The following is an 18,119-nucleotide window of genomic DNA, read 5'->3' as shown; positions in this document are numbered from 1 at the left end:
CAAAATAGTTTGATTATCTGATTGCAGATATTATAATCTCTATATAGAACTGCAAGTTTCACCTGTGGCTGGAGGTAAAGCATCCACTAAAATATCAAGTTGAATGGAACAGAGTGATTGTTTACAGCACACTAGACAGTGTAGCTAAAATACTGACAAACCATTGCATTCTGAAAATATCTACTCTGACAATGCTTCCAGAGATGCTAGTAGATGTTTAACTTGTTGGGCTGACAGGGAAAGCTTAAAAAATGCAAGACAGTGATCAACTGCAAAAGCTAATCCTAAACATGTAGAAATTAACATATAATCTTTGGAACTGTTGTTTTCTACAGGCCTACAATCCAATTCTAATGTTAGCTAGGACCTCTTAACCTTTTTTTCACATAATTTCGTGTGATTTGTATGTTGTTATTATTTACATATTAATTTATCATTATTTACACATGATTATGACCCCATCTTGTCTGAATACTCTTTCTAAAGCTGGAGACACTCACTGCTGCAAAAAAGTAATTGTCCAGGATTGTACTGAGGATTCTCACTGATTTTAGGAGGATTTGGCCAATATATCTAAGACAGAATTAGTCTTTTCTCAACAACATGATTACAGGCATATTATCTATCCAAGGTACTGTTCATTCCATAGTAATACTTCTCATTTGTGTCTGCACTGCACTGGATAATACAAATAGCACAAGACCTACTGTTACCTTCAGCTTCATCATTAGTAGTCAGGCCACTAATTTTCATAAAAAGATTCAAATCAATTAATCTGAATTGGGAACACCATTAGGGATTTTCAAGAGAAGCACGGAAGACTGAAAGCAACTCCTGGCCATGTAGCTCAGCTTTAAGATTATTTAGAAAGGTAAGAAACAAGTATCATTAGTACTTTGTTTTACCTGTACATCTGTTGCATGCTGAGTTGACACATACACGTCCATTTCTTTATCCTCCACTCCTGGAGTAACAAGCACACTATTTGTTTCCAGGTAAAAATGTTCCTATCCTCCCATGTGCAATTCACCTGTTACATACATAATTATAGGAAAATCTAAGCTGGGTTTCAATTTAACTGTGAGGAAATTTATATTTGCCTATATATACATATATATGTATATGTGGCAGGGAAAAAGAGTTTTGTCACAGAAGAAAAATAGTTTCATTTATTTTTTACTTCTTTGTATCTCAGGTTCATACCTTCTGGGACCTGTGTTTAAGAGGAAATTATTCAATCACCTAATCCTTGAATAGCTTTTTTTTTCTTTTCCAGGATAAGATCAGTATCAATTTAATATATCATGCTTTTTCTTCTTTAGGAGGTTACATCTTCTCTGCTGTAACAGGATTATAATACCTTCTCCTGAATCACCCTGAGGGAAAACGCAGCTTTCCTCTTCCCTTCTTATCCTCTTTCCGTCAGTATGCCCTTCTTGTATTACACTTTTTCTACCCATTTCTACCCAACACTTTACTTTTGTGCCATTTTCCTTAGAGAGAGGGAAATCTGTCAGCACAGCATAGCTTAAAAGCTAATTCTGTAAATTCTCTATGTAATCTTAACTTTATGCCATCCTTGGGTGTGACAATATTTCCCTAGCAGTTATTCCTGAAACACACATTCATGCCTAAGTAGTAAGAATCAGAACTGAAGCCACTAGAGGGTGACATGACATTTGATGGGGAACAGTTGGAAAAAGTCCAAAGGAGAGCAGAAAAAAACCCATCAGAGGTCATGAACCAATATAGAGAAGATTGACAGAATTGAGGGGGCGCAGCCCAAAAAAGTGAAGGAAGACATGAATCTTCAAATGCATGGAAGGCTGCTGCAAAGAGGAAGAGAATAGTCTGTGCTACATGCTCACAGTAGAAAGAACAAGAAGCACAGCAGTACTTACATTGCAGCAAATTGTTGGCAGTGAGGATAATCCTTCTAATGATAGGAATGATGAAGCACTGGAAAAAATTGCCTGGGGAGACTGCAGAGTCTTCATGCTTGGAGGTCTCCAAGAACAACTTGGATAAATGTGATCATTCTTTCAAACATGATACAGATAGAATTGATGTCAGAAAAATGAAAAGGGGCTGATGGTCTGCTACATTCCCTCCTGTGATCGAGCAGGTATTCTAATTCTAATATTCTAAATCTATTCTAAATAACTAATTCATGTGTAGTTAGTATTCAGTGAAGAGGAAAACTCAGCTGCAGAAATCTGTGGTAACAGCAGAAGGGTAGGTGTGATAATATATGTAATGAGAGGACAATTGGAAAAACACATGAGCAGGACACATGAGTTATCTAAGCATTTATAAGGTGCTCACTAACAAATGTCAGAGCTGCATTCAAGTGTTAGAAACACAGAATTAGGGGAAGTATTAAAACTGGCCAAACCAGTGATAAGAGAAGCATATCTTGGTATCATAAACCTTAATTTTACTAAGTCTTTTTACACTGTCCCACAGACTACTCTTATAAGCAAGTTGAGAAGTACAATCCAGATAAAACCAGGGATACCATTGGTTGAAAACTGCACTCAGAAAGCAGTTTACAGGATTGGCTGTCAAGCTGCAAAGATGATGCATGTCGAATAATAGAAGGGTCTTTTCTGTGTCTAATGTTACCACATGGTTGCTTTAATAACTAATGAGTGAGCTACAAATAATATCAAACTGGAAAGGCCTGCAAGCCCATTAAAGGACAGGTTCAGATTTGGAAGTGATTTTTTTTACATTGCAGAAATGGCCTAAAGTCAATGGCATGACGTTCAGTATGGGTAAGTGCCAGTACTTTAGATAGCACTGTTGAACAAGAATCTAAACAGGGATTACTGAGGAGCACAACTTGACAGTAGATCCACAATTGATAACACCACAACAACCCTAATCTCATTCAGTGACGCTAATGTTATATAGAATTTCTGGGAGATTCCACTTGTCATTGGTGAAACCTAATCTGAAATATTACCATAGTGAAGTTGGATGTAGTGAAATTAGAGATAATGGAGAAGTGAGCAGTGACAATGAAAACAGTTAGCAGACATGACTTATGGGGAAAAGATGAGAGGAGTCTGTTTAGAGGGTGAACCTTTAAAGTTTGCAGGAAGGGAGATTTAGATTAGGTATTAGAAAAAAAACATTCTAATTATAAGGACAGTTAAACTCTAGAACTAACTACAATTGGAGCTTGTGGAATATTCTTCATTGGTACTTCTTAAACACAGGTCTGATACTTATGCACAGAGTATGCTCTAGGACTACTGGATCATGTTTACTACTTGAAGACAGTGAATTTTGTGACAGTAGGATTGGTATTCCAGACCAGTTTACTCTGATCCCCTTGTTTCTGGGATTAGCCCTAAATCAAGCAGTCAGCTTAAAACAGGGCAAGTTAAGTTAGCTAACACCCATAAACAAAGCCTTATTTAGCTGTAATGTTTGTCCTAGGATTAGGGAACTTCATTTTAGTTAGCCAAGTTCTAAGACAAGGAAATGGTCTTAGAACCATGAGCTAGCAGGTGTTACATAAGCTCCATTTAAATGTGAAACTTCATTTCATCTTCATTCCCAGTGAAGGGGGAAAAAAATCAACAGAGTAAGTTTTTTTGAGAAAAGAATAGAAATGTAAATTCAGCCACCAGCTGGAAATAGATTCTGAACTAGCATAAGTCTCCTTTCTTGCCTAATGCACTGCATGTATGAACTACCTTCTATGATTTCATCAGCAGACTTGAATCCTTTCTCAGTATCTTTCATCATCCATATGATCCTTTTTTAGATGGACAGATGGTTGTAGCTAAGTATTAGAAAGAGCAGGATATTTGTTCCACCATCAGAGAGCTTCTGGGTTTTGTTTTTTTGTATTTCATATCATTCTCTTCTTCCCCCAGATTAGAAACACTAAATGTCTATTAATAGCATTCAGAGTTGTTGAAAATATTTCAGAATCAGATTGCTTGCTACTGAAAACCTGCCAGACTTGAGAATTTTCAGAACATGGATGCAGGATGTGTGATTCCAGAACTTCTGCAAACATAAGCTCTCAAATTTAATATACTGACCTACTCCTGCCTGGAATTTGGCTCCTGGAGGCATGGAGTTGCTTACTTAAAACTTTCTGAATATTCTTTAGCAATTTCATCCTAGATCTACAAATATACTGGATGAATAGATAGCTCATAAGATTTTTTTGTGTGTTTCTAAAACCAAAACTTTGGAGGCCATTTATAAACTTTTTACACTTCATCTTCAGAACCAGTAAAGTCATATCTCATACAAAAAAAAATAAAATCCAAAGCTTGGCAGAGCTCTGCACAGGGAGGTAAATAGCAAGTGAGGTGACTTAAGAGCTCTATCAGACGTTGAAGAGGAGACAGATTGTTACCTCAATGGTCAGAATTGGCTCCAGATCTTCGTACACTATCTTCACCTTTTCAGCCCCACACTTCGCCTGAGTCAGTGACTCTGCAACCACAGCACAGATTATCTGACCAACACAAACCACCTGCAACACAGCAATGTATTACCCAAGGAAAAAACACAGGTGTGGTTAAGTTCCTGTACAAAGAGTGTTTTGTGGAAATAGATTCTGCTCAAATGCCACTTTTATATACTGTTTCTCTAAGAATACTATGCCAGTGCAGACTTACCTTCATTAGATGAGAAGTGTATTAGCGTCTTGCATCTCCTGCAACATTTCTGTCATCAGAAATGCTGCTGACATCGGTAGTCATGAACATTCACCCTGTGTTCATCCTGAGGTGGCCAGATACTGTGCCAAGTAAAATCCTGTCCGGCACAGACCACTTTCCTTGTCTGTACTCAGAAACAAAGGAAACGCAGACAAGAAGGAATAGGGAGGTAAGAGCAACACATTAGCAATTATTCCTGCCCCACTGCAAATACCATGCAACAGTGTCACTTGTGACGGATAGAGCCTGAGGCCTGGGACATTCTGTACAGTAATGCTGACTGCATGGATCCTATACATTTCTTAGCTCTGTTGATGCTCAACAAAAGTGTTGTCTCCCATTACCATATTCTAGTGTATAATCTGGCCATTAATTTCGTATTGGTTCCAACTGGGAAATTCTCATTTCATTTGTCTCATTTTTGAAAATCTCAAATGCCATGGCTATTTCATACTTTCTCAGAACCCATGACAATCACTCATTTATCAGCCCTTAAGAAATCATGGCTGATTCATTTAAATCCCAAGTTATTTAAGGGAGCTTTTCCTTTCTCTCTCACTGGGGAATGGTAATTCTGTTTAGCCCAGCCTGCCTGGCACTGCATTAACAGTTCTTGCACTTATTTTCATTTCATTGCAATAAGATGATACTTGCAAACTCACTTTCCTTTTTTTGTAAATAACTGGAGCAAAAGGTCCAGACACTCACATGCTTGCTCATCCTTGCCATTTTCCCCTGAAACATCCTTTGCTGTCACTACATCAACCACTCCGGGCACCTGAAGGGCTTCTGATGCATCGATTGACCTGGAAAGTAGAACATGCACATAAATGAGTCCAGTACATGGTACAAATTTCTCTAGTACAAGTAATTCAGTGAACTTTAGGACAGAAGCATAATCCACTTGGTATTCTTACCACAGATCTTTACATAGAGAAGAAAGTGGAAAAGCATTGATTAGCATATTGAGAAAAAACAAATGAAAGTCATGAGCATCTGTGTGTGCATGGCATAGAACAGCTCTTTAATTTCTAGTTCTAGTACATACAAAATCTAAGAATATAGTTCCCTTCTACATTTTTTTTTTGTACTAAAAGGGGTGAATGCATTAATATGGACTTTTCTGTCCATATCTGACACTATTTAAAGCACACAGTAAAGAAATTCTTACCTCATTTGCAATACATACCTCATAATATGGCCAAATTGGACAATAAGAACAGAAAATACTTGTTAACATACTTATGTGCTTATAGTTTTTCTTGCTTACATAATCTTTGCGTGGGCTTTAATATTGGTGACCACAGCCAGTGAAAGTTCTTCATCCACTGGACGAATGTCATCAATGTAAACTGCTTCGCCAGTGGTATGCTTAATACCAGACTGGTGCATGATGGGACAGCCCACAGGATCTTGTGGAGACTGTCCTGGTGTGTGGATTGTCCAGCTCATAGTTCACAAACGAGTTTCACCATGTCTAGTGCACACAGGCGACTCATGACGGGTTACAAAAGTGACCCAGCCTTGGGTTGTCTTGAGGCCCTGTCTCTCTGCAGGGACCACTCACAGGGAGCTGTGTAGACAGCTGAGCCCTGGGTTGTCTGATAAACCCTAAACTAAACAGGGCAGCGGCTGCACCATTCAAAGAACCAAAACCTGAACTGAGCCTTGAAATCCCTTAACAAATAGTATGCCCTGAGTCTCAATCCAACCACTATTCAGTTGCCTGAGGAAGCAAGGTGAAAAGCCCCCAAACCTGGAGGGTTTCAGCTTCAGTTTCAAATGACAACCTTGTGTATTCAAGCAATCACAGACCAACAAAGGAAAGGGGAAATGCCACTCAGATACACATAATCCATTTAGGCATATATCATAATCGACTCAGACATAGTCATACACACCATTCCACAAGTCGGGATAAAAACTCTAAGATTCAGGTTGGAAATGGGGGGAGTCACTTCTCCAACTATACAGTTGGCTTGTGAAGGAAACCCCTTCCCCGTTTGATTGGGACACCGGTCGAGGTAACTTCCCTGGGATTGAAAGCCCTTACCTGGAGGGGTAAGTGAATATTTTTTATGCTTTAAGTTTGTAAATGAGCGCGTGCTTGTGGTTGTCTGTGAATCGCTTGTGGTTATAATAATGTACTACTCTTGCCTTAAGAAATTGCAATAGTGCATTCCTCCATTGTATCTGTAAAACCTGTGATAGTGGCATGTTAAGTCTGTAAGTGAAGTTCAAATAAATCATTTGCTTGAACCTTGCAGTTAAGTCTGCGAGTGAAGTTCAAGTTGTTTGCCTGAACCTTACAGTTAAGTCCTTTTCTGTCACATCTGGGTTAACATCCTGCAGAACAGAACATGTATCCTCAAGCCAGAACGGTAATTACAGAAAGCTTTACTCAAAAACACTTTCTGAGGATGTTTTGTGATCATAAAATCCATGCGGAAACCATCTAGATTTTATGACAATATTTGTGGGACACATTATAAAGGGCTAATTCCATTTTTAGAATTCATGCTATAGTGGCACCGAAGTGCCCTGTCAGAGATCTGAGAAACATACTGTGTTAGATACCGTTCGTGTCTCTAGTAAATGGCAGTCTCTTCTGTGGAAAGAGTAAACTAAATAAATAGGAAAAAAATAAAAATAAAAAAAACAGAGGTAAAAGGGGCAAAATTACTAGTTCACACGGTGGAACCATAGCAGACAAAGGAGAAATAAAGTCTTCTGGATCTTATAGCTAGCCTGTCTGCTGGGTCCATACTGCTTCTGATAGCATCCTTGTGCAAGCCACACTTTTACAGACTTCAGCATCACCACTGCTTCAAACAATCATATTTCACATTGTTTACTTCAGAGAAAACATATCTGAAATCAGGAGTATATTCAGGGATCACTCTAATTCCTTCCTGCCCATCCTCCTAAAGAGACAGGTAAATTAATATTCTGGCCAGCGCTGACTAGACTAAAAAATGGTTTCATCCAGGTTTTTGCTAATTAAGTTCCTACCAACAATGCCCTCTATTACTTCAAAGACAGCCTGGAACTGAAAGCATTTCAGACATATATAATGAAAATACAGATTTGGTGCTTTCTGTTGTTGAATTGCTGGTAGCTCACATTAACTTGAAACACTTTTATCAGGGACTGTGAAATTCTAACATTTATGTTTTTGTTGGGCTTTTACTGAGTAAAGAGTTCTCTGTAAAACATATCTTCTTAGTCTCTTAAAGGAGAAAAAACCAAATTCTTGGCAGACACTGAAATTTTTTGGTGGAAAACTGATAAGAAGCAGCAGAAGTTTGATTTTTAAAGTTTTTCAATTTTGCAACAAAACAAAAATATGGGTGAAAATTCTTGAGGAAATTTGATTTTTTTTTAAATTGAAATCTACTGAACAAACTTTTTCACATGCCAACCACCTCTTCCTTTCATACTGTAGCTTAGCAAATAAATTTTTAAGGCTTGAACATTCACAGAGATGCTGCAGTAGGTTATACCATTTATTTGTACTGAGGCCCACTGGACAGTTTAACTAAATTCTGCTGACCTCTTGCACAGCTGAAAGCTGTGCCCCTCTTTCAGCTGTGTCAGGACCACCTGATGTTGCAAAACATCTTGAGGGCAAAGAGTGCATCTGCACCCTGAAAGACCAGAAATCTACAAAAATGTAAAAGATTTCCCACAGGGTCAACTGTTTCAGCAACTTCACATAACCATTAATGGAAGCTTAGGAATGAAAAGTTGGAAGGGCAAAATACTCATTAAAATAGAGGCTCTGTGGCAGTCCCAGCTACAAACACACCTCAGCTGATAGATCTGGACACCCTGGGCAACACCACTTTGTAGCATTCCCAAAGCACTCATCTTCTCCTCTGAGAGCTCAGCACACCTGAAGGGATACTGAAAGGAAGGTGATGTCAGAGCAGTGTTGTCAGATCCTTATTTCTAAACCAAAAGTTTTCCCCTCACATATGTTGAAGTAAAGTCTAGCACCTTTACCCTTCCCTCTCACATCCCTTAATCTTTAAAAAAGCAGAGTTTTCCTGCAGCCTGTACGCTGATGTGGGTATGCAATTCTTGTCCAGTCCTTGCTATCTGATTTAAACCATGTAAGACTTCCAGGTAAAATCTGAAAAGGAAGCTGACAAGCAGAGTTCTTCTGTATTCTACTTTTCCACCCAGAGCTGATGGAGGGAGAAAAATTTCCTCCAGCACCAGTCTGCAAGCTTCATTCAGCATCTGATCATTCCAGTGCCTGGTAGAAAAATAGACTAACATGAACACACACTTCTTCATAAGTAATAGGCAGTTAAAGCTATTGTGAAGTACGGGGGAAGTAATAAGTGAATCAGCATAAGTTACATCAAGAAATAACCTATTGTTAGGGAGGACAGGACAAATACAGATTGTGAGAGGCTGATGATGGGATCTCCACTGGCAGAATCAAGCAGACCCCATGCATCACACCATGACTCCTGCATTTGCTTAAATACATGAAGATATTCAATACCTTCCTATGAGCTTCTCACAGGACTTTCTTGCACTGAGTATGGTTGAGCCAATGCCTCCGTATAAAATACCCAGATCTACAATGGTGTCTGTGCCTGGACTGAAGAGGATTCGCATTCCAGAATTCACTATGGACAAAGCATTTTTCTGGCTTTCAGCCTGTCTGAAGGCTGAAATAAAGTCATCCTAATGGTAAACAAAGGAAGGAAAAATTCCATTAATGGCAGAAATCGATTGAAAGAAAACAAATCTATTATTCCTTGTATTTTAGGGGTTACCACTGTCCAAAGAAAGCAACATTTTAAAAGAACATTTGCTAGAATTACTGTTTTAGTTAAACTTTTTATTTTTCTTGAAGTACTAAGCTAATCATAGAGAGACATACTAAGAGGGAACATTATTTGAGGTTATCTACATTTAAGAAAACATGCCAAATTTTAAATTTAATCAGCAGTTTAATGACTTCAGAGTGCTGGAAAAGCAGTCCTGCTATAAGCCACTTCATATATGGCTGGTATGTCCTTTAAATGGAATTCCAGCTTAGAAAATAGTTGTTTCTTCTCCAGGACATGGAGGCCCCCCTGTGTTAAGGAACGTGACTTTGTGAAGATTTTACACTTGGAGATTTTACATTTTATGCTACAGTAATGGCATTTACAGAGGGAGGCAATAGAAACAGCTGGGCTTTCTACTGTCAGAAATATTTTGTTCTGGTGACAAATCCACATATTTTAAAAGGAAACATAATAGCAATTTCTTTCATGATCAGGCACATAGGAGTCCTTTGAAGAAAGTGTATAAAGTGCCCTTTCTGTAGCCCCGGAAAGAAACTTCAGATTCAGACAGCCACAGAACTTTTAAAGTAGGAGTTAGCAGGTTAGATCTGTCACTATGAGTATGTCATACTCTCATGACAAATGTAAAATTCAGGATTACATGTTGAACAGTGAGTCTTGTCAGAGACGGAAAATCCTCTCAACAGATTTACATTACTTCACTGAAGCAACATTCACATCAAGCTACTCAAACCCAAAAGCCAGCAGCTGCCAGGTTTCCATCTACACTATCTGTTGACAAGTCTTGCAAAAAAATGCACGTGCCTTTTTATTGTGTCAGCAGAGTTAATCAAAAAGGCAATTCAGCATGAAAGTGAATAGCAGAAGCAACCTCCCAAAAAATGGTGTTAATTTCCTGTGGTGAGGCTGCCTAATCTCACATGTTGTTCATGTGATGGCTGATAGATAATTTTCCTGCTCTTTGAAGTGTCCTTTTGAGTTTGCTAGCAGTGCTATTTTCTTTTATTCATTTTGTTGTCTCCACCTCTGCTGTTCTTAGGTGCAGCTGTCTCTCTCTGAAAGGCAAGACTCTGAAACACCCTCTGTGATAGGTTTAGTTCTGTGGCACAGCTTGTCATGGGACAAAGCAGGTTGGGATTTCTTTCTTCTTTTACTTTGTGGAGGGAACTAAGACATTCCTCCTTCATTTTCTCTTCCTGGCTGTTTGTCTCTCAAATCACCACTAAGGCTCCAAGTTTCTGGGCAGCAGCAGCACTGCACAGCTGCCAATACAGATCATGCTTTTGCAGGCTTTGAGCTCATGGGAATCTTGTTTTTCAGGGGAAACCTGCCATGGCCAGCCAGCCTCTCATGGGCAGAAGCACTCCTCCAGCATGAGGGCACATATGTTTAGTATGCTGTATTGCAGTGGGCAGCTGCTCTGGGGACTCACCCCCTGATGTCAAGGTTGGCAGAGACTCCCTTGGTCACTTCCTCATTGATTTCAATCACAACAGACTAGCTTGTTGGGTTTCCTCTACTGGCCCCGTACTTTTCCTCACATCCACTAGAGGGACATGTAAGAACACAGTAACAGTGACACCATTTCCTCTGTCGCTAACACCCGAAAGCCACACGCTGCCACCTTTGGTCACAGTAGTTAGGACCTTATTTTGTGAGTAGCTGCAATGACAGCTCAGGACTGTTCAGTGTAAATCGCTAATTAGTGAGAAGAGGCTGGAAATTAGCTTTATTGCTGAAGACTGTGTGACAATATGGCATTTCCCCTGGAAATATTCAGGCAGCCAGCCCATTCTTGCCTGGAAGGGGCACAAGAGCACATTTAAGAGTGGGGGGAAAAACAGTGAGAGGCCCAAAGACGTAGAAGATGATGGACAGCTGGAAGAAGTGGGAGAGGTGATGGAGGGATGACAGAACTTTCTTAGATACTTCCAAAGCAGTAGTAACCTGCATGTTTCAATGCCTACTGAAAATAATGGAAATATTCCTAGTAACTACGCTGGAACCTGGATGAAACCTCTGAAACATCAGGGTGTTACCTTCATAGAGTATGGGATGAGAACAGAAACAACGACCTCCTTGGCCTTTAGGTCTGCATGCTCACAGCCAGCAAGAAACCGATCATTTAAAAGAATCTGTCTTTTTCCCATCTGTTGGAGAAAACTGTAGTCTGTTAAGTCTGTAGTCAAATGTGGAGCAAGAAAGAAACATTTCAGTATTGCAGATTCAAATTTCATTGAATCTGTGCAAAATAATATATTAAGGCCAATATGGTCTTAGTATAGTCCGCTCCATTCAGGATCTAGCCTTAGACTGCAAAATCCTTTGAGTGGAAAGGCTAATCTTTATGATACATGTTAAGTGAAATATATTTCCCTATATGAGTGATTTAGTTCCCCATCACACACAAAATACTAAATACTTTATACTTTCTAGAAAATATATGTCCTACAAATGCTAATAATATTCAGAAAATCAATGATCTAGGTTTACATACAGCTATTTTGTTTCTCCTCAAAAGCTCTTAGATCATTAAATCATTAAAGCACAGTAAGCTTTTAAGAAACTATCAAGCACTGCAATGAGACAGAGAATCAGCCCTGTACATCTTTAGTTCAAAGACAGTAGAAATTGTTGCCAAGATTTTCCAAAGTACCCACAGATTCTATGTGACAAGGATGGGACTTGCTTGGGCTTGATTACTGGAAGTGTTATTTAAACACGATGCACATGTATACACCCACACATATGCAAAAAATGTACCAGTGACTTCAAGAGAAGTTTCTAGGTGCATGGCCTTAAAGAATGAACCAGTTTTCTTAAAATGAGAGAGACATAAGCAATAAAAGCAAACAGTGGTGGAGTTACAAGATAAAGCTAACCTGTTCAATAAATGGAACAATATAGCCAAAGTCTTTCTACCTGTCAGGCCTGCCCACCTCACTTTCATGAGATTGCTAGATGTTGTTTCCTTTTGCCTTGTGAAATGGACAGATAGCATTTTTTACTAGCAGACACTTTTTGCCAGTTAAAATGACAGGCAAATACCAGGATAACACTGTCCTCCATTCAGCAACATGTACCATTCTAATTCATCTAGGAGGTGCACAGTAGTGTTTCGTTTGAAAACTGTTACCTATAGCCATACTCTCTGTTGCAGTGTTCTGCCCATCTGGCAGGGGTCCAAAGCTTACCTTCTGATGCGAAATTGAGAACAGATTTGCCAACTGATGAGATTGGGTTCAAGTCCCAGGTTGATCCCCTGCTTACTATGTGTCCTCCTAAAGACTTTAACAAACAATGAGGTTATTTTTAGGCTTGCCCTTCTTACACGTAACAGGGATCTGTATCATAACCCCATTTTATTCACTTAAAAGGCCTCTTGGAAGAACTTATATTTGTTTTGTTCAATCTTAATTGAAGTTCTACATACATACTTTTAAATATGATTTAATTTGTTGTTCCCTTCAAAAGGCCTTTATCATATCATCTCTGTTGAGAGACCAGGTTTACTTTCATGCCCCCTACCCCCCAGAGAAATGGCCATTCCCTTAATTAAAAGAAGAAATACAAGGTATTGAGGTAAGGGAATTTTAAAGGAAAATCAGGGACAAGATCAGAGATGCCTAACACATGATGGGTTAACAGCTATGCATTGATAGTTAAGCTAAAGTATGATTGGCTGCAGGGTGTACAGTACCTTACCAGACAACCCCACTTTTCTTCTTTACTCAGCCTCTTCCAGTTCTCTGCTCAGCCAGCAAGCAGGGATAGCAGGATTTTCTCTGGTTGCAGTTCTCTGGATATTTGCCCCTGCTAACTAGTGTAGGACTCCCAATTATTTCATACAATATTTGTGATGGTATTAACTATTTACTCTTAGGAGGCATGATCCCAGCCTCACCCAGCTTTTCTCCATATATTTGTAACTCACGCAGATATGTCTGTAATGTTGGCTTATTTACTGTCACTGCTGAATACATACTGCCATGCTCCTCATCTGTTCTCCAGCTAGAGTTCTCAGGTGCTGCAAGAGAGCTCGGTAGATTTTTTCTTTCTGCTCTGCTAGTTTTGGGACTGCCTCCATCAGGATATCTCTGAGCTGGGCCAAGCAGCAGGCAGCTCCTATCACTAGCCCTGAAATCAAATGAGTTTAAACAGTGAAATCATAGTGCCACAATATAAATGCAATATATATCTCTAAAGATTTGCTTTTGTACACAGCTCTTGTCAGCAGGATGACAAAGCGAAGTGATGGTAAGATGCATTTTATATTCCATGCAATAAGAAATGCAAATGCTGTTTGCTCATTCAGTGATGGTTCCCAGTATAAATGCATACCTGAAAAGTATACATTGCATATTTGCATACACCAATGCACATCCCTTTTCTGTGCTGTGTATCCCCAAAGACATGGACAACAGTTGACTCATTAGGATGAAGGATGACCAAATTGTTGCAATCTTCCAAGACTGAGCCACAAACACTCAATCACACTTCCAGTAGTATCAGAGAAGCCACTACCATGGACTTCAGTGAATGCTGGAGTAATTCTGCAGAGAAGTCTTCAAGTGTTGTGTAGTGTTTTTTCTGAACAAAGGGGCCATGTTCTAAAGTAGGCTTTTATTGATGGATCTACTTAAATACAAAGTTGCACTGATATTAGCATAATAATTTGAAAGTATGTATAATTCAGTAGCTGCTGTAAATCATGGAGCTAGGAGAACATAAGAAGAGAAAGAGGCAATTGTAACAAAATGTTAATTTCCCTAATTTTTAATAGCCTGATTTCCCATGGGGAACATGATGCATTTCATTCTTTTGCTACAGGTGTAGTGCCTCCACTCATGGATGTGACGGGCCTACCAGACTGGATTCTCGTATGATGGGCATTAGCACAGCCCTTGTGATGTCAGTGCATCTGTGATAATTTCTATAAGCTGAGAATCCAGCCAAGCCACTCCAAAGAAAATCTTGTGATATTTTGGATTGGAAATTTATGTCTGAATATTTTTGTGTTGAAAATCTAGCCTTAACCTAATCGATGTTTTGTAGACTTTGTTAGATCAATGGTTGTGATCGAAAGGCTCATCATCTGTGAAAACAAAAAAAAGGCTAACTTAGGGCCTTCCCCTCTGTTTGCTGTCTGCAGAAATTTGAGATTTGAACAAATATATTCCTGCAGAACAGTTTCATAAATTGTCTGTCACCATGCATCATCTCCAGACCATAGGTGAGCTGACATATTGGTTAAAAGGCTTAGTGAAATGATTGCTACAGAGAGAAAAAACTCAAAACATTCCACACCAATGACAGTCAATGGTTCTTTCTACTTCTGGTGTCAAAATACAAAACCCAAGTGAATTCAGTCGCCACTCTTTGTACCATCAGTAGAGGTAACTTGGAGACTTACCATCATTTGTGCTACTCACAACATGCATTTCTGGAATCCTAACAGGATGGAGAATGATTGGATGATAGGCACCATGGTGATTTTTTTTTTTGAGTCCTGAAAGGCAAAGTATGGTAGTATGATTAAAGATCTGTTTGAAGAATTAACCATATTCCTTGACATGGAAACCAAAATGTTCAAAACCACTGTAACTAAGTAGTTTCAAAGTCTTATGTTTTTTTGTTGTGCAGTATCTTGGATATCACATTTTACTGCTTTTACCAGGCCCACTTCATCTGCTTCTTTCTGCAGTCCAAAGGCTGATCTGAAGTCCAAAGTCCAATATTCTCTTTCCTGACTCTTGCTCCTTGCTCCTCTGGATTGGTTTCCAGTCCTTTCCTCTATCACATTCAGATTTCACCTCTCACCTCAGAGCTATACACAATTCCACACCTGCTTCATCATGTTTCTAGCCACTTACTCCACCCTTCTGTATGAGCTACGTAATTTTTCTGCTTTCCTTGCTCTTTTCTTGTGTGCAATGTCTTTAAAAAAAAACCTACTCCCAAACTAGTTTATACATGTCATAATGATATTAGCTCATGACCTCTCTCTATTGCAAACCTCAGGCTTTCTATGGTAGTCCTCTTTGCTGTGCAGTAGCTGCTTCAGAGCCTGATCTGATGACAACAGAGAGCTTTCCCTTCATGTGAATGGACTTGAAGTTTCTAGACTTAAGATTTTGACACTTCACCAAGTACTGCATCATGAGGGTATACTACTAAACAAATACCATGCCCTTTGATAGGCAATATACAGATAACTAGAAGACCCAAAGGGTTCTCTTTTGATCTGGGCCTTTATTGTCCCAACAGTGAAAGAAATATTCTTACCAAATTCCTCCTGACTGATTAGTCCCTCATAAAAAGGGATACTGACAATTTATAAAAAAAAAACAAACTCTATCCATAATATGCAGAATCTAGCCAGTGCCTGGATATCATGGCATATGGGTTTACCATGCCCTTTTCATGGGCATTATTTATTTTGTGATGCTCAAGCTAATGTCGATGTGAAATGTTTGGCTCTCATCAGCATGAGTGAGTCCTTCTTTATTCACACAAATTGTGTGTCTGAGGTTACTGGGAGGTTAGGCAGCACAAATCCTTGGGCTCAGGTGATGGTGGTGCTAGTCCTAATCTAGTTATTGGTATGCTGCAAAAAATCATAGGAAATTACATTGGCTTAAATATTGAACTGCAAACATTGTGGTGAGAGAATGCATTTAGGATCCCCGGAAGATAAAATGCAAGATTATGTGCTTACTGCATAGTGTAATCCCTGTGTCAAAAGATCTTTTGTCCTTCCATACCCACACTGGTGTTCCCCACAACCAGGGGTGCCTTTGGATACTTGGCTTTCAGGTTCAGAAGTTCCTTCAGGCTAGGGGGAGAAATCCATGTTGTTCTCTTGCCATGGAAAATCAGAGTTGTTCTTTGCTGCTCTTGAGCCATTCTCTGTGGTGGAAATGACAAAGATTCGGTAATTTTGACTAATGTCAATATAAACGACCATATTGCTAAGTAGGACATTGTGTCATGATAGACAGTGAGACATTAATGGTGCTTTTCATCTGAGGTTCCTGTCATGTTGTACAGTGCTGAGCTTTTATCATAACTATATTATTGCTCAAGAAACAGAGACAAGAACAAACTAAATGACTTGGTAAGAGACACACTAAATGAGTGGTGGGAGAAGATTAGTCTTCTGTTTTCCTTCCTCCTGCTCTGATAATTCTGAAAGACTCCCTTTGTATATGATGTAAACAATAAAGCAAGTGACTGGACTTTGTGGGAAATCAGGATGCCAAAATCTCACTGCGTACGTGACAGAATACAAGAAGTGTATTCTCTTAGTCAGGGAGGATCACTGCATCCCCATTTGCTAAGTGCCTTGTATCTACCGTACTAGACCCAGACTACTTTCTACAATATGTAAAATGGTTTTTAAAATTAAAGTACCTACTTTCCTATTTCTCTGCAAAGACTAATCTTTTCAGAAATATTGTCTCCTTGGGATGGTTGATAGGTATTTACATTTTTGTTTAATCAAAGTGTTTTTCAGGCACCTCCTGTCTTACAAGACTAATATATCCTTTTTTTCCCCTGAGAATACCATATATGTTCTTTTCATATTTGCCAAGTGTCATGTGGAATCATGGTTTCAAAATATGCAAAAGCAATCACTGTGAAATGCCTGTCTTTGCAGACAATGCAATGAACAAACAGACCAGTGGACAAGCCAGAGAACTGCTGCAGCTATGGACTGGCCTTCTAGGTAAAAGACATGCCTGAAACACAAGAAACAAGCTGTGTGTCTGTGGAACCAGTCATAATCTTAGTGGTGTGGGCACACTTCCTGCCATAGAAGAATCTGTCACTAAGTATTACTGCCTAGGTATCTTCACAGCTACATTTCACATGCTTTTTCTAGTACTCCAGACATTTAAAACATATTCACCAAGCAGGTTTAATTTCTAGACACAGAGCTTAATGCTCAACCTATTTAAAACTACTGATAGCTTGAAACAGACTCTAATGGGATTTGAACAAGCTCAGCATAATCAGTCAAGGTCATGTTAAAGACTTTGTGTAGCCTAGAGAAGCAGTTCACTCCTCCTGGCAGCTCATTCTGAACATGTAGAACAGACGACGTCACCTCCTTTCTGGCTGAACAGCTTTTTGAGCCAGCAGCAGTTTAGGCGAGATACTTCATCCAAGTATAAAAGTTGCAAAATATCCCTTTAATACTTGCATTCTTAAAGCATGAGTCTCTCAAAAGCCCATCGAGTAGCAGAAAGGCAAATCTGCCTTCCACTTCATGATTTCATAAAGGAGCTTATGCCTTACTATGCATGTTCTGCACTAAGAGGCAATCATTAACAAGGAAGTTGTACTCTATGACAAATGTTTACAAAGCCAACTGCCTTGCAGCAAATAGCGTTCTGTAATGCAGTAACAAATCAAAGTACCATGCCATGCTTTCCCAGAACTCAAATGAACTTTTGTGTCTCTAAGGTGGTTGTATAATAGTGGCAAGTAGTGCCCATGAATATTTGCAAAAGGAGTGCAAACAAGGAATTTTACAAGAAGCTGTTGAAACTTGAGTGAGGATTAAAAAAATCAGCCTGGACCTGCCTGCTTGGATTCTACTCAGTCAGGTCTG

At 39.2% G+C, this 18,119-nt stretch overlaps 1 protein-coding gene across 1 annotated transcript in view; it reads right to left on the bottom strand.

The window, feature by feature from the left end:
* Positions 1 to 18,119, bottom strand: part of LOC126052242 (aldehyde oxidase 2-like) — a 54,835-nt gene that overhangs the window by 25,359 nt on the left and 11,357 nt on the right. The window contains 13 exon segments of the mRNA XM_049833075.1: positions 906 to 1,007; positions 1,902 to 2,039; positions 4,385 to 4,504; positions 5,404 to 5,497; positions 5,962 to 6,138; positions 8,500 to 8,597; positions 8,790 to 8,952; positions 9,208 to 9,392; positions 11,542 to 11,681; positions 12,697 to 12,790; positions 13,488 to 13,639; positions 14,916 to 15,011; positions 16,267 to 16,411. Coding sequence (XP_049689032.1) covers positions 906 to 1,007; positions 1,902 to 2,039; positions 4,385 to 4,504; positions 5,404 to 5,497; positions 5,962 to 6,138; positions 8,500 to 8,597; positions 8,790 to 8,952; positions 9,208 to 9,392; positions 11,542 to 11,681; positions 12,697 to 12,790; positions 13,488 to 13,639; positions 14,916 to 15,011; positions 16,267 to 16,411 — 1,704 coding nt within the window.

This window comes from Accipiter gentilis, chromosome 1 (genome assembly GCF_929443795.1).
Source record: "Accipiter gentilis chromosome 1, bAccGen1.1, whole genome shotgun sequence".
NCBI lineage: Eukaryota > Metazoa > Chordata > Aves > Accipitriformes > Accipitridae > Astur > Astur gentilis.
This window is presented reverse-complemented; position numbering and strand designations above follow the sequence as displayed.